This window comes from Anser brachyrhynchus (assembly GCF_964034855.1).
Source record: "Anser brachyrhynchus genome assembly, chromosome: 11".
In the NCBI taxonomy this organism is placed as follows: Eukaryota; Metazoa; Chordata; class Aves; order Anseriformes; family Anatidae; genus Anser; species Anser brachyrhynchus.
The window spans coordinates 12,575,213-12,589,639 of record NC_137706.1 but is presented as its reverse complement, the minus strand read 5'-3'; the positions used below and the strand labels follow the sequence as shown (position 1 = coordinate 12,589,639).

The window sequence follows — 14,427 nt, the reverse complement described above, 5'->3', positions numbered from 1 at the left end:
AAGCTAATGCTTCTTAAATATCCAGACATGGTGTGTTTGCTATTATTCCCTCCTCAGACATTAGCCACCCCACAGTCTTTGGGGATAAAATGGGCTGACTTGTAGAGGATTTAACTAGGACTCTAGGAACCTAAGAAAATATCAGTGTATTCCTGATTTGAAAACAACATACCAGAGAATAAATCTAAAATGAACCCATGTGTAAACTCCAAATTTTCCATATGATTCTGCTAGCAATCATTTCTTGCTGACATTAATTCATTAGTAAGAATATCAGATATACATTCTTGCACATATTTCATAACATATAACAGCATCTAACTTAATGGTGTAATAAAACGTTACCACAAGATTGAGAAAGAGTTAGGTACCAGGCTGAACATCCTGCCTTTTCAATTACCAGTACATAGCCATATCTTCTCAAGAGATTGAAATAGCAAAATTGGACTTAAATACTTTTATTTTATTAGCTTAACCATTGCCTAAAATCTCTACTATTGATAACTAAGCTGCTATCATGGGAGAAAAATAAGAATCCTCTTACACCATACTGAGAAATAAACACACATCAATAGTTAACTATATCCTTGCCTGAGACTTAATGTTCACAAAAATCAGTAGAATACAATATCCTCCTTGGATGGATTCATCATTTAAATCTTTAGAAATAGTGAATTATTCCATGATGATATTGCTGCTATTTTTTTTTTATTTTAAGACAGACAGACACCATTTGCTTGGATCACTATTGGCTTTAGGCAAATGCAGTTCCACTCATTTCAGTTATACTGGCACAAGTCAGAAAAAGGAGGCCCGATGTCTGCAAAAGAGCACAAGCAAGGCTAGCCCATAAGTGATCTCCTCCTGAGTCAAATTTATGCCCCTGTTCTTGCTCACAGAACGGTTTTAAAAAGCAGCTCATCAACGCCAAGCAGTAAACAATTCACTGGGTTATCCTATCATATCTTATTAATTTACTAGTATGGCAATTAATCCGCCCTTAAAAAAATTGTCATGAACTTGAGACACCGCGTATCTGTAAGTTCAGAGTTCAGTTTGGAACCTAGCTAAACACTGTGCCATGCTCGTTACTGGTGTAGGATCCTATAACCAGTTAACTTTCATTTCTTCTCAGTAACAGCTACCTCTTTTTCGCAACTTCTCATGTTAAAGTTTTCTTTGCGTTACATTCATACCACGTTTCCACCACATGCTTTTTAAATGGTTATTATTTTATTCTGTACCTGCCTCAAGCAGGATGAAATTAATCAATTGCACATAAGTGACATGACATAGACTTGTGACCTTGCCCAGCATCCAATTGTTTCTAATTGATTAGCTCCAGACATAAGCACTTCAATAGCCAAAAACAACACAAGTGGAAGCTATGGTACAATATTAGGGTAGAATAACTGTGTGTGGTCCATATAGTATGGCCCCAAGCAACCAATTAAAGAATTAATGGTTATTGGATACCAAAAATGTTATGTTAAGTAATATAAGATATCTTTAATGTGACTAAAATTGTGATAGAACACCTAAAATTTAGGAGCAGAAGGGCCTCCTGCAAGATTGGGGTTAAGTGCTAATGGCTCAAATATGCCAAATAGATTGGAATATTTAACAGGACAATCAAGACCAAAAGAATTTGACCTGGATTGAAATGTTCATAAAGCTATTCACAATAGCCTATTGATTACTACAATGTGTTTGGATACTTTTTATTATGAAGAGACAAGTGAAGCTATGCCAAACCATTTGTGGAGAAGAGGAAACTATGCCACCACTGATTCCAGTTCTGCAATAAGAAAAATATGGAAAAAAATAGAAAAGAAAAACACTATAAAAGAGAAAAGCGGTCTCTTCATAACCAAAAGGCCCAAACACAAAGCTGACCTTTCCCTTTCCTGTACTTCTATTCTTATCTTTCACAGAACTATTAAGTGAACTTCACATACTACTTTGAGTGCTTTATAGGGCCTGTTATTGCAACATCACTCAACTGCTTGCACACAAAGATACAAGCAGATCAGGCACAGAAAATCAGTAACATTTTTGTTCCTACATGAGAAGCAAGCAAAAAGCTGAAGATTCCACTGCTGTCCTGTCTGCTTGGACATGCACTGTATGTATGCTGTTTTTCTGCACACTTAATAAAGAATCTAATGCTTTTTACTTTTATGGTGAATCCTTTACTCAGGCAACTGCTGTACTTTCAAGACTGGCAGCAACCATAATATAGATACAAGAGGCGTTGATTGATAAGCAACTGCCAAACATTTCACAGTACACACTGCACTAGTGCTATTAGCAAGTAGCACTGCTTATTCCCACTACCGTAAGCCCCAAAGTCCACCATAAATGAATTATAGCTTACTGAGCTGTCCAGTACTGTCTCTTCATTTCTTCATACTCCTTTTGAATTCTCTTTTGCCTGCTGTATTATCATTTGATTCAAAATCCTTCAGGATGTATGTTTAAATAATGCCCAGCCCTTCAGGCTCCAGTTTGAAACCACCATTTCTCAACATCACAGTATGAAAACAGTACAGTTACAATAGTGTCACTGATTTTCTACAAAACCGATACTTTATTTTGTAAAAATTACTACAGTACTTCAAATGCCATTTATTTCAAAAATGTTCTCCGGTTTAATTGTCCTTTTCTAAGTAATTTTTGATTTGGGCCTATAGAGGACTGAAGAATCCTTGATACATTCTGTACTGTGGGAACTACCGCTATAGAGGATGACAGACTATAACAACATCTCTGCTGCATGCCAGCACACCATATTTCTTGAAATACTCACTTCTTGGAACCGACTAGGCTCATGTGTCAGGCAATAGATCAGTTGGCAGCTATGGCTTTCCTCCATGGTTTCTGTATTCATTGAATGCTTGAAGGAAAGACCTTTTTGGACCTCAGTCTTCCCAAGATACTCACCGACTACCAAGTGCTTTACATGTTTCTACACAGGTATTTATATAACCCCTGTCACTTACAGTATCTTAACATTTATCAGGTGCTAAATCTCCTGTGGGCAAAGGGCAGCTGTATTGCCTTGAAAGACCCCAGGCATTACACATCTGGCAAGATCTCCCTTTGGTCCCTGTACAGTTGAGTCTGGTACGATATTACCGAGAGAGAAAATATCGATTTCCCATCTGGATGCCTTTGAAATTAAATTCAGTGATAAACCTAAATCCCACTCTCATTGGAAACCTTTCATTTACAATGCAGGTACCTCAGCAGCTTTGCTTAAAAGACAGTAACTGAAAGTTTGTGGCAAGATCATCGGAAACACCAAGCACAACAATAGCAACAAGTTCATTGCCTACCTGTAGATGAGCGTAGATAGCAATGGCAAGCCAAATGACCTCCCAAAAGAGCCCTGTGGCTTTAGGGCTGGCCATCCTCGTGCCTTGGGACTCTGCTGAGAGAGATTGTTTCAAGTTACAAACAAAATCAAGTGGGCTCCGCCAGAATTTCAATGACTAAAGCAAACTGGGCAAAGGGATGGAACCAGCCTTTGGAAGAAGCACAGTGCAAACACTGGAGCTCTGTGCTGGCCAGCGGAGCCGACTAGGAAAGCATGCCATGAGCACAGCCTGCAGGGTGATGCAGTTCCAATTAGGCAACAGAAACGGGGAGAGAATGAAGGAAGGTTTGGGAAAGCAAGCAACAGGGGGCGAGTTTGATCGTCTCCTGCACGTAGGTCAGTTTATCAAATCAGCAACCCTTCCCACCTTCATCTCTCACTTTCACCCATCCAAAAGTGAGAGCGCAGCCCTGGGACCCCATCAACCATTCACACTGCCTTTGGGAGTTCTGATCATAACAGCTCAGAGATTAAAGTGATCAGGGCAGAGGAAAAAAGTCCTTCAGTTTATTGATCCTCACCAGTTACAGGGCCAACACTAAATGGCTGGTCACTTTTGCTAAAAAACTTCAGTTTAAAATTGCCAGCAGGATAAACTGTTTAATAACACTGCTAATTCTGTTGACTCTTGGTATCAATGCATCTTGTTGCCTCAGCTCTTCGCTACCATAGTGATCTTATAAAGTACAAGTTCCGCACACCCCTAACGCACACATGCACACGCACACACCAGCAGCCCGCCTGCCCTCCCTTCCTCCTACCCTCCACCCCAATATTTTGGGAGGACACACAGCGCAGGCAAATCTTGCCTTCAAAACCAAAAAAACAACTCATTTCTAAAAGATCAAGCGTCCTGAAAGAAAACTAGCTCTCACACCTGTCAACTAAACATAATTAAGACTCCTTACAGAAGTGTTTAACGCCTTCCCTCTTAAAAAATAAAAAATTTAAAAAAAAAAAAAAAAAAAGAGGAGAGGAGAGGAACACCCTCTCCCCACCCACCCCCAGCCTTTAGCGCTCTTGGATGCTCCGGTCATTCACAAGTCCCAGGTTGCTGTGCCAGCTAAGAAGGAAGGCTAATCCCCTCGCCAGGCGCTGCCGGGATCCAGCAGCCTCTGCTATCGGCAGGTGCCGTGCCTGGGCTCATCCAGCGGGCGAGCGGCTCCCCTTTCCCCGGGGCGCGGCACGGAGCCCCTCCGGGCCGGTCTGCGCCCCGCAGGGCGTTGCCGCCCGCCCGGGCTGGGGGCAGCTGCCCGGGAGCCTGCAGCTGCTGCTGCTGCCGTGGCCCGGCCCGGCAGCCCCGCTGCTCTCACCCACCTGGTGCGGAGCCCGGCTCGGCTCAGCGGGGCCGGAGGGGAGGCAGGGAGCAGCTCGGGCTCCGCCGGCGCCTCCTTCCCTCCCGCAGGGCACGGAGAGCCTGGCCCGTCACGGCACCGGCGATCCAGCATCCTGCATCACGGAGAGCCCCTCCCTCGCGGCAGGCTCCAGCCCACCGCCGCCCGTTAGCCAAGGTCCTACAGGCTGCTGGCAGCCGGCCGGGACCCCCCCCCCCCCGCCTTCCCTCTCCCCGGTCCCCCCCTTCGCAGCCCGGCCCCGGCCGGAGGCTCCCGGGCGCCTCCACCTGCGGTGCGGGGCCATGGCCCTGCCCGGCGCCCCCAGCGCCGCCGCGGCTCCGCGCCCCCCCCGCTGCCCCCGGGCAGAGCGAGCGGGCGCCCGGCCAGAGGGGCCCGGCTCCCCGCCGGCTGCCGAGGGCTGGCGGTGCTCCGGAGCCGGCAGCCGAGAGCCCGGGGCCGAGCCGTTCGTCTTCCCCCCGAGGGGCGAAAGCTACCGTGAAGGCAGCCCCCCAAGCCTGCCGCGGAGCGGCTTCCAAAACCGCAAGCATCCCGTGTCTCATCTCCAAGCTGCTCTCGCAGTCCAGCTGCAAATCTGCTCGCACACCGAGGAGGTCTTTAATCACGCTGCCCTCTGCGATATTTTTAGGTTTCCTACTGTAAATCTGACAAGCACGCCTCGTCCGACAGCTCTGCTCGCGGTCTCCCTCTCAGCTGCTCGGCTGTATCTCCGTAAAATCCTCTACCTTTCGCTACGGCTCCCACTGATGTCCCAAGATTTCGTCGAGCCTAAGAGCAACGCACAGAAAAAGGGCTATTATCCCTGCCACCGAAGTTAAAAATACGCTCCAGTGAACTAAACATAACCGATGAAGAGTTTGTTCAAATATGTTGCACTGGAAACTTTTCCAATCTGTTTAGGTTTCTCACCAGCGAGGGAAGGCGCCTCCTCCATCGTTAGGAACAGAGTGCCCTCTGCTGAAACTAGGCTGGGAGGAAAGCAGCCAAAGGGGAGATGCCAAAAGCAGCCAGAGGGATCCATTTCGGCTGCTAGTTAGTTTATCAACCACACGGTCCTTGAATTATGACTTCAATTATACCGATGCAATTTGTTATCTTTAAAAAAAGAGAAAGATACCCTGGTGCAGACAGCACATATATCCGACCTGATCACAAACGATTTCGGCAGAATTTAGCCATTAGATCTACTGATGCAGAAAGCCAAGTTTCTCATCTCAAAACTACGGCCGGTAATACTACAAGAACAAAGACAGAAACATGTTCACAACTACAACATGAAACTGACCCTCAAGACCCGCCATCTAGTTAGGCAGGCACAGTTTGCACAAGCCTTATTCAGAATCGCACTGCATTTAGGATTACTTAGCCCTCAACACTGAGGGAGTCCCTTGGATCCCTGAAACAAAAGCTACAGAGTGGGCCATTAATTTGCTTAACAGGTGGGTATTTAGACAATCAAAGAAACAAACAAATTTTCATCTAAAGCTGGTTTGTCCCCTCCTTTATGCAGTTTCTTTAATTTCTTCACCTCGGCCTCATCCCACATCCCTGTCACTTTACTGTTCTCTCTAAACTTCCAGTGAGCATGAAAGCTTTGGGATTTTGACTCCTTGTGAAGATCTCCATTATCCGTTCTGCTGAGCCAAGCGAATGTCAACTGAAAGTCAGGGGTCCAAGCAAGATGTGTTTGACAACACCACTTCAAAGTTCACAGCACCTGCAGTTCCATAGCAGACTCCTCCAATACGTGTCCTAAACTTAAAGGCCGCAAACTTACGGGGTCTAGAAGCCTAATTTCCATCCCTGGAAGAGTTTGTCAGGAATCTTGCAAAAACTAATGCACCATTCAAGCTTAAAAGAAATTTAAATGTCTCCTTAGAGATGGCAATTCCCTTCTGCCCGCTCTCTCTATAATCTGTACGGATTATAAACTTTTCAAGGAACAATTATTCTCTAGCTTTGTCTTTTTTTTTTTTTTTAAATACACTGTTTGCACAACCTCTTGTCCAGCGTCAAGTTCTTTAGACATTGCCTTGTTAGCAATTTTACCACACATTCTTCTGATTCCCATTCATGCCACGTTTGGCAGAGTTGGTATAAGATTTTTGAAGAGGAAACTATACTGGTGCTCTTAGCAGTTCATGTAATTCCTACATTTGTCTCCTGTTATTAGTAGTGCTTTATGATTACATATATGCTTTTCTATTGCTGTTCTCCAAAATATGCATTGTTTAAATAACATTAAATGACAGCTCTAAAGCCCTTATTGTTCATAAAATTGTGAAATATGGACATTTGCACTTACTGAACACGATCGTGACCTCATCTATCTGTACAGCTAGCAGAGTCTCGTGAAGTTGGTTGGCAATATGACTGCCTTATTCTTTGTTTTATACTGACTTATGGCCATACATCCTCACTACTGAACACAGCTATGAAATATTTTTGTTATTCATTGATTTATATTCAACAGAGACAACAGAAAAATTCAACTCTCCCTCAACTGCAAACAGAGAAAACAGAGAAAGGAGAACCTGCTGGATACAGCCATTGGCAAAATTGAAGAAAATTAAATCTCTGGTCTGGTAAACAAAAAACTGTTCAATCAGGTGATAACCATCAGATTTCACTTCCTCAGAGAATATTAACAGAAAACCTTCACATCTAGAAAAATGTTTCTCTATTTATCTTTGCCCCGAAACGTAGGTGTGCACCTTCAACAGACTTCACTTAAATATAAATATTATTTCAAAGCAAGTTCAGCTAAGCCAATCTGATGATCATGAAGGCCGTTTTTACATCATAACAAGAGTCTATACTACTCAGGGAGAAATATGTTTGGCTAAACTACAAATTTAAAATGCATTGAAACAGTGCAGAACAACATTTGGCTCATAAATCAGGATTAAATCTAATGAATACCAAAGCTGGAAGTATCCTGCTGAGGCCCCATGCAGAAAGTGAATTTGGGTTTGAGGCCTCAAAGTTATCAGTAATAGAGCTGCACCTGATTGACTAATAAAAGGAAAATGTTAAATTTCCTGTAACTAGAGTCATGAGAACCCTGATACAGTATAATCAGTTCTTTGACCCTGCATTGTATTTGTAGAGGGTGCTTGTTTACCATGAAATAACAAGCTCTCTGGGGTATAGAGCAATCATGCACTGTCACACTTTACAAATATGTTATATCCTATAAAGAGTCAAGCCCCTATTACAATAAAGGTACAAAGTTCAGCTACAGTACTGTCTTTGATTGCTTGGTGTTACAGAACCCCTGCGTTCCATGTTGATCCTTGCCCCAGGCTTTGGGAACAGCTCCATCAGTACAGTAAGTAGAAAAAATTCTTGTGGCTTAAAGAAAGAAAAACTACTTATGTATAGACCTAAACATTACAGAAAGCTACTGTTTTCCTCTCAGCTTGTGTTTAAATGAATCTAACATTAACCAATACAATATACACAAATGGTCACTATTTCAAGTATTTGAATAAATATTTGTCCTTTCTTGTGTTTCAGATTCCTTTTTATCTTTGAGCAAAACAACTTGTGGCTCATCTGCATATTTATGATCCTGTTACAGTAGCAGCAGATGCATTAAATTTCATGACTCTCCAGAACAAACACATCTTGATTCACATTGCATATACTTATACTTTTGTTTTGAGTTCAGTGTTCATAGCCCTAACAAAAATGTTAGGGCAGACATTTTGAGATCAATTATAATACTTACACAATCATTATGTAATTTAGTAGCATATATTTTCACAGGAATTTAGGCGATTATTGTGGGCATAATTGAAAGATATAAACTTATATAGATCTGAATACAGATAAGGCAAAAAGAAAAATTAATTGCAGAAATAAAATATATTTGGTTTACCTACACATCACTGTGTTCATAAACAGATTTTTTTTCCTAGTTTGCAAAAAAAAAAAAAAAAAAAGTTACCCCTCTGAGGACTGTGGATATGCCAGATCTGAATTCCTGAATTTATCTGCCATTTCCTTCTCAGTGACATCAATCTGTCTTCAAGGTCTTTGATGGCCCTTATTTTGTGATTAAGAATAAAACATTGAGTGCTCTGTGAAATAGGCAGCAGTTAGTGACTAAACTGAGGAGATCAGTTACATTGCAAGTTGTGAACAACATCAGACAAAGGTAAGCAGGACAATTGCTTTTCCTCAGTGAACCATTACAGTGAGGATGGTGAGCAAAGTAGGTGACCTGCATCTCAAGATGACTTCTGCCTGTCACTGAGTGTCTAGAGACACACCAACATGGAAATGGAAGAAGAACATAAACAAAGAGCAGTGAGATGGCATGAGAAAGGACAAGGTTGGAAAATATACATGATACATCACTGGGAAGAATTCTAGTGAAAAAGACAGTGTAGTTATGAATGCAGAAAATGAACAATTAATATAGGGAAATGCAGCAACACCAAAGGAAGGAGTAAGAAATGGTAAGAGTTGAAAGAGACTAAGAAAATGGTAGAAAAGAGGCCACCAGAGAATAGCTTCAGAAGATAAGTGACACTTGTTTTTATTATTACCAAACATTAGATGCACAGATTGACACTTTCTCACATGCAGTCTGCGCATCAGATTACAAATGCAGAAATGCTATAACAAAACACATGAGATGGTTACACACTCCTGTTGGTTTGTGTGGGTGAGAGCAAAACAGCAAATAAAATATGATGCTCAAAAAAGAAAGAGAGATGGTGTATTAACTGAGGCTAGAACCCCCAAGTTAAGCTATACTTTAAAGTTGAAAGTAACATGAAGACAGAAAGCAAGTGTGAAATTTATTTCTGATTCTTCTGTTCTTTTCTACTTGTCAGCTTTTGCTATTTTGACAATTGCTCTGGTTTCTTAAGTTGCACACTTAGTCTCCATTAAGAAATTATATTGTGAATCACTAACAAAGTGAAATTATCCCTTTTCCTCACCACAGACTGGCTGCAGCCCAAGTGCTCCATATTGAGGCACTGGGTCAAGTACAATAAGAGTGGGATAAGCTATTTGTTCTTAATAAAATGAATTCAACTCAACTCAGTAATGTAGCCTGGAAATAAATGAAGACCTTCTGTTATTATATTGTACTAAAAGAGATGGAAGTGATTTCATTTTCACAAGGGACTCAGATTTGACTTAGCTCTGGTGGATCAGAGGAGGTTCCTGGCTCCTGTGGGAGCCAGCAGATGTACTAGTTGTTCTTATTAACATTCAGTGATGACATAATTGAATACAATCTATTTGACAATGAATGAGGATAAAGAAAGGTTAGCAAAAATTGATGGATGGAGGGGGAAAAAAAGCGGTAAAGTTCTACATTCACAGTTTGGAGCTATATAGTTCCTAGGAAAAAAAATATCTTATTTCTCTCATTCCTACATATTTTCTTCTTAGCAGGCTCTTTATACTATGAGAACATCTCACTCAAACTTTTTCTCAGTCTGCTACTGATACTAGTAGTCTATAGAGCAGAATTATGTTATTGCAGACCCATGCAGTGGCTAAGAATTTTTCCTCATTCTGCATAGACATCCCTTACAGAAATTAAAGGGCTTTCTGAATAAAACTGGACAAGAGCATATACCTTCAGACAGTGAACCAGGTTCTCGTCTTGACTACTCCAACATAAGATGCACATAGTTGCAGCTTCTGTGTGTTTGGACATGAACGAACTTGGTCACTGACAACTGGAAACAGACAGCTTAACTAGCTTATCGGGTATCACCTGGAAAACATTGCAATCAGGTCTATTTTCCATAAGTCATGTTTTACTAAAAATATATATATTGTTTACTTCTGCATATGCTAATGCCAAAAATAATTTCATGAGCAGTTTGAATGATGTTTCTAGTTCTTTAGTGACTGCCAGCTGTTGGAACGCTGTTGTTCCAACACAGGCAAAAACACCTATAAGCTGACAGACTTGTCCTGCTTAATTTAGCTAGGCAAGTAGGTGCATATGCTGAAGTACTGCACAGGAGGCCATCTTGTGTAGATGCAAGTTCTGACCATCTGCATATATTATTGCCAATGATACAGAAACATTAATTACCCTTTCACCTTTCTGGTCAGCGATCAGTAATTTTCTCATGGAGACTTCACATCTCCTCTACAACTGTTGGCAATAGCCTCCAAGCATTATCATGCTAACAGGACTCAATTTGACTTCTTCAGCTGCAGGCCTGTGTGAGTCACCAACATCTGTCTGTAAACAAACTGCCTGGCAAAGTTCTTATTCATGTGTTTTAATGCATCAGAGTAATACCATTTGAATTAACACTACTATAACATATACAGACTGCTTGAATTGCTACAAAGGCTGAAGGCTGTCCAGTGACACCTTGCTTTGTTTCCAAAAGATGCTTAGGAAGAGAGACACTCGTGATTTAAAGAGAAGAATGATTGCCAGAAAAAGAAAAGCACTGAAAGACTAAAAAGTTTCTGTTGTCCATGCTGACTCCTGTACCTATACCTACATTTTGACATCATGATATTTTTACACTAGTCAGACCTGTCTGCTTACTAAGAGTATTTAACGCTTGAAAAGCACACATGAACTCAGTTTGTATCAAGTCACAGAGAACACCTAAACAGAAATGCTATTTCTGTCAACTGATGCAGCCTTACTAAAGTCTGCAGCAGTTTGTTGCACCAAAAAGTTGCCATCCCAGGAGCAGGAAAAAACATCTGCTTTGGAACAGAGAGAGCCAAGTCAGATAGCAAGGTCAGCAGCCCAGGAACTGCACCCTCCCCCAGGACCCTGTCTTATATTTTGCTCCTAAGCAAAGCGGGCAGGAAGGCTGGAGATAATATCCAAAATGAACAAAAAGCTCAAACAGATTTAAAATAACAAGTAAAATACAGCTCTAAATCAAAAAGCCAATCTGCAAAATGATAATACCTACAGCCAGGCATAACCATGACAAATCTGAAAGAAGGACCCGCTTCCTGCCTGATCTTAAACAGAGCTGCTGAACCCATGGCAGAGGTGTGGGTGGCCGCAGCTGAGGCCGGTGAGGGTTGTTAATACATATTAGTGTACTCAGAGCCCTGACAGCATTTTGGAGCCCATACTGACAGATTGCTGACACATGGATAGAACTGGTTAGCAGACATGTAAGGGAAAGGATAGCAAAAAGTTTACTTGATGTTTTCTTGGTTTTCACTTTACTACCGTATTATTGTATTTTTTTCCACCTAGTTTTATCAGTTCAAGATCAAAACCTGATTAGGATGCTCAAAATACGTCCACATTTATTTTATTTTTCTTAATTCTGACGTTATGGAAGCTACCAAGACTGTCAAAATTTCCTATATCTACATATTCTTACAAACAGATTATTTGTAGAACAGTTTTACTGTGCTTTAGTCTGAGATATAAGCCTTTTCCTACAATTTTTCCAGATACTTTCAATATCTCTTCATAATCCTAACATATTCCTGACATCATTATACTAGAAAGAGTAGGAAAATACGGTACAGGCTTATCTCTGTAGAAATTCCCCAGCTACATTTGTGGTCTAAGCAGTACAGACTAAAGTCTTAATCAAAGAAAACTTCAGAAAAAATGTTGGAAAGAAAAGAACCAGTAACTGACTTCCATTTCACACTGCTGAGATGCCTTCTTCTGGTCTTGCATAGGGAGAGTAGGTGAAGAGCAAGATAGATAAAAGTAGCTCAGACTACATTTGAACCATTTCTTTCAGCTGTTTTTGTTTGCACTATTACAAAGCCCTGGCAGGCAAGGAAAATATTCTTAGAATAACAGATTTCTTTCTTTGTTCTGCATCTGTTCCAAAACCATACAATTGTATTTGAACAGCTGGCCAGTCATGCAACCATCAAACGTGACAATGACATACAACCTCAGTGTTCCTTGTAGAGGAATGAAGTTTCAAAGCCTAAGCATACCCTCAGACATACTCATCTTCATCTTAGAGGTACATACTCAGATTTAAATCATACTTTTTTTTTTTTACTTTAAATTGAGCTTTCTACTGACAATGAAAAACAAACAAGTACTCATTACAACAAAATAGGAAAAACTGGAACTGCTTTGCAGAAAAGAATTTCCTGATGCTATTGCTAGGACAAGAACCAGAGGAGCTCAGCCTGGCCATGTGCCATTGCTCTGCTAGATATACTTGTAGCATTGAAATGGTGTTTTGCTTTTTGTGCGAATGTGTAATGAAGTTCAGAACCAAATCTTGATGAACATACATATCTTCTTCTATTCCCTCATTTACTTTGTGTAACTTTGTATCCAGGGATATATAAAACCTAAGTCTAAAAGCCCTACCTACAATCTTGGGGCCGACTATGTTGTTCTCCCATGTCATGTGCCTCAGAGCCTAAAAAGTGAAGTTAGAATTTATCTCTACAACTTTCATAAAATCCATCTTTTCTTTTAGTGAACTCTAAGATGATGTCAAGGCATCAAAGCTGTATTTTGGAGAGTGCAACTAATACGATTTAGACTGTAAGAGCAGGAGTTCATCTGCCTGTATACAATAAAACTCTAAAGGTCAAAGAGAAGCAGAGGGCATAAGAGGAACATTCATGTAACAGCCTGAGATCATGGATCAACCACTGCAGACTGAAAGTACAGCTTACTTCCCGACAACGCCACAGCTGTAGGAGAACAGCTCACACTCAGACTGGCTTAGTGACTGGTGCTTCACTAGCAGCCACTCTGGAAGTAAGCAGCAACAGAATATGAGAGGCTTCCACTGTGGTCCTGCAGCATCTAATGACTTTTGGCACCTCTGGGACTCGGCAGCAACTTAGAAGTGTCACTTTGCATAGCTAGGTAGCCATCTAAACATAACACAGAATATAGGCCTAGGACATAGAAGGGGAAAAGAAAAATAAATAAATAAATAAAATTTAAACATAATCAAAATGGTTCTTGACTGCTTAGATGGTGTATGTTTGGGCAAAGGCTGTTTTTCTGGGCAGGAAATAGGAAATAGCATCAACATAAGCTAAACTCTTAAGGAAAGTTTCTTGTAACTGCTGCAACAAACACTGTAATTTACAGTTATAGGAATGTTCAGAGATTCTAATGCTCATATTCATGAAGCACTTGTTCTCTGAAATGTAAATGAAAATGAAAACGATAAATTTATTAGCTATTGAAGAAAAATGGCAACTATCACGACAGGTGCTGAAAAATCTTTCTTAATGTACAATGACATTTTTTTAAAATGTAATTAGCATACATTTTTGCAGGCTGCTTCTCATGTTTGTCTTGATGCCATTCCTCTCCCTCCTTTTCACACGCTACTTCAGCTTTCATATGAAACCCTGTAGCACTGGGATGCCTGACAGCCACCGCAGCTGAAACTAAAAGCTAAAATCGCCCACAAGCAGACAAGCGGAGGGTACTAGCTTGTTTCCATCAGCTGATCAAACTGCAAAAACCAGACAGAACAGGCAGAGTGCAGATAGGGCGGCGTGCCGGCGTGCGAGCTTCACTGCAGCTGTGATGCATCTGCCGCAATCTGGGATTTTGTTCCCCCGACCCTTTTGCCTGTTCAGTACCACCGAGCTGCTGTGGGCATCCCAACAGCTCCTTCCCCGCCCTCCCCGAGCGGCACCATTGGGCTGATGAGAGGCAGCGAAGCATGAGTGAAAAACCAGCTAAAAAAAAAAAAAAAATTAAAAAATTAGATA

At 41.4% G+C, this 14,427-nt stretch overlaps 1 protein-coding gene across 11 annotated transcripts in view; it reads right to left on the bottom strand.

Annotated features, from left to right (window-relative positions):
- The window catches only part of ADAMTSL3 (ADAMTS like 3), a 199,796-nt gene that overhangs the window by 184,202 nt on the left and 1,167 nt on the right, over positions 1-14,427 (bottom strand). For 2 of the 11 annotated variants that reach the window (XR_013955837.1, XM_080607163.1), the window contains exons 1-2: positions 5,641-5,680; positions 3,339-3,433 (exon numbers count right to left, since the gene is read on the bottom strand). Coding sequence is in view for 10 of the 11 variants with exons in the window: in XM_080607163.1 (XP_080463289.1) it covers positions 3,339-3,433; positions 5,641-5,665 (120 nt within the window). In the remaining variant the exon portion in view is untranslated. Of the gene's footprint in view, positions 1-3,338; positions 3,434-4,696; positions 4,840-5,368; positions 5,611-5,640; positions 5,681-8,618; positions 8,638-11,657; positions 11,689-14,427 lie in introns of those variants that run through there. The other 9 variants (XM_080607167.1, XM_080607169.1, XM_080607166.1 and 6 more) reach the window with 9 other exon arrangements.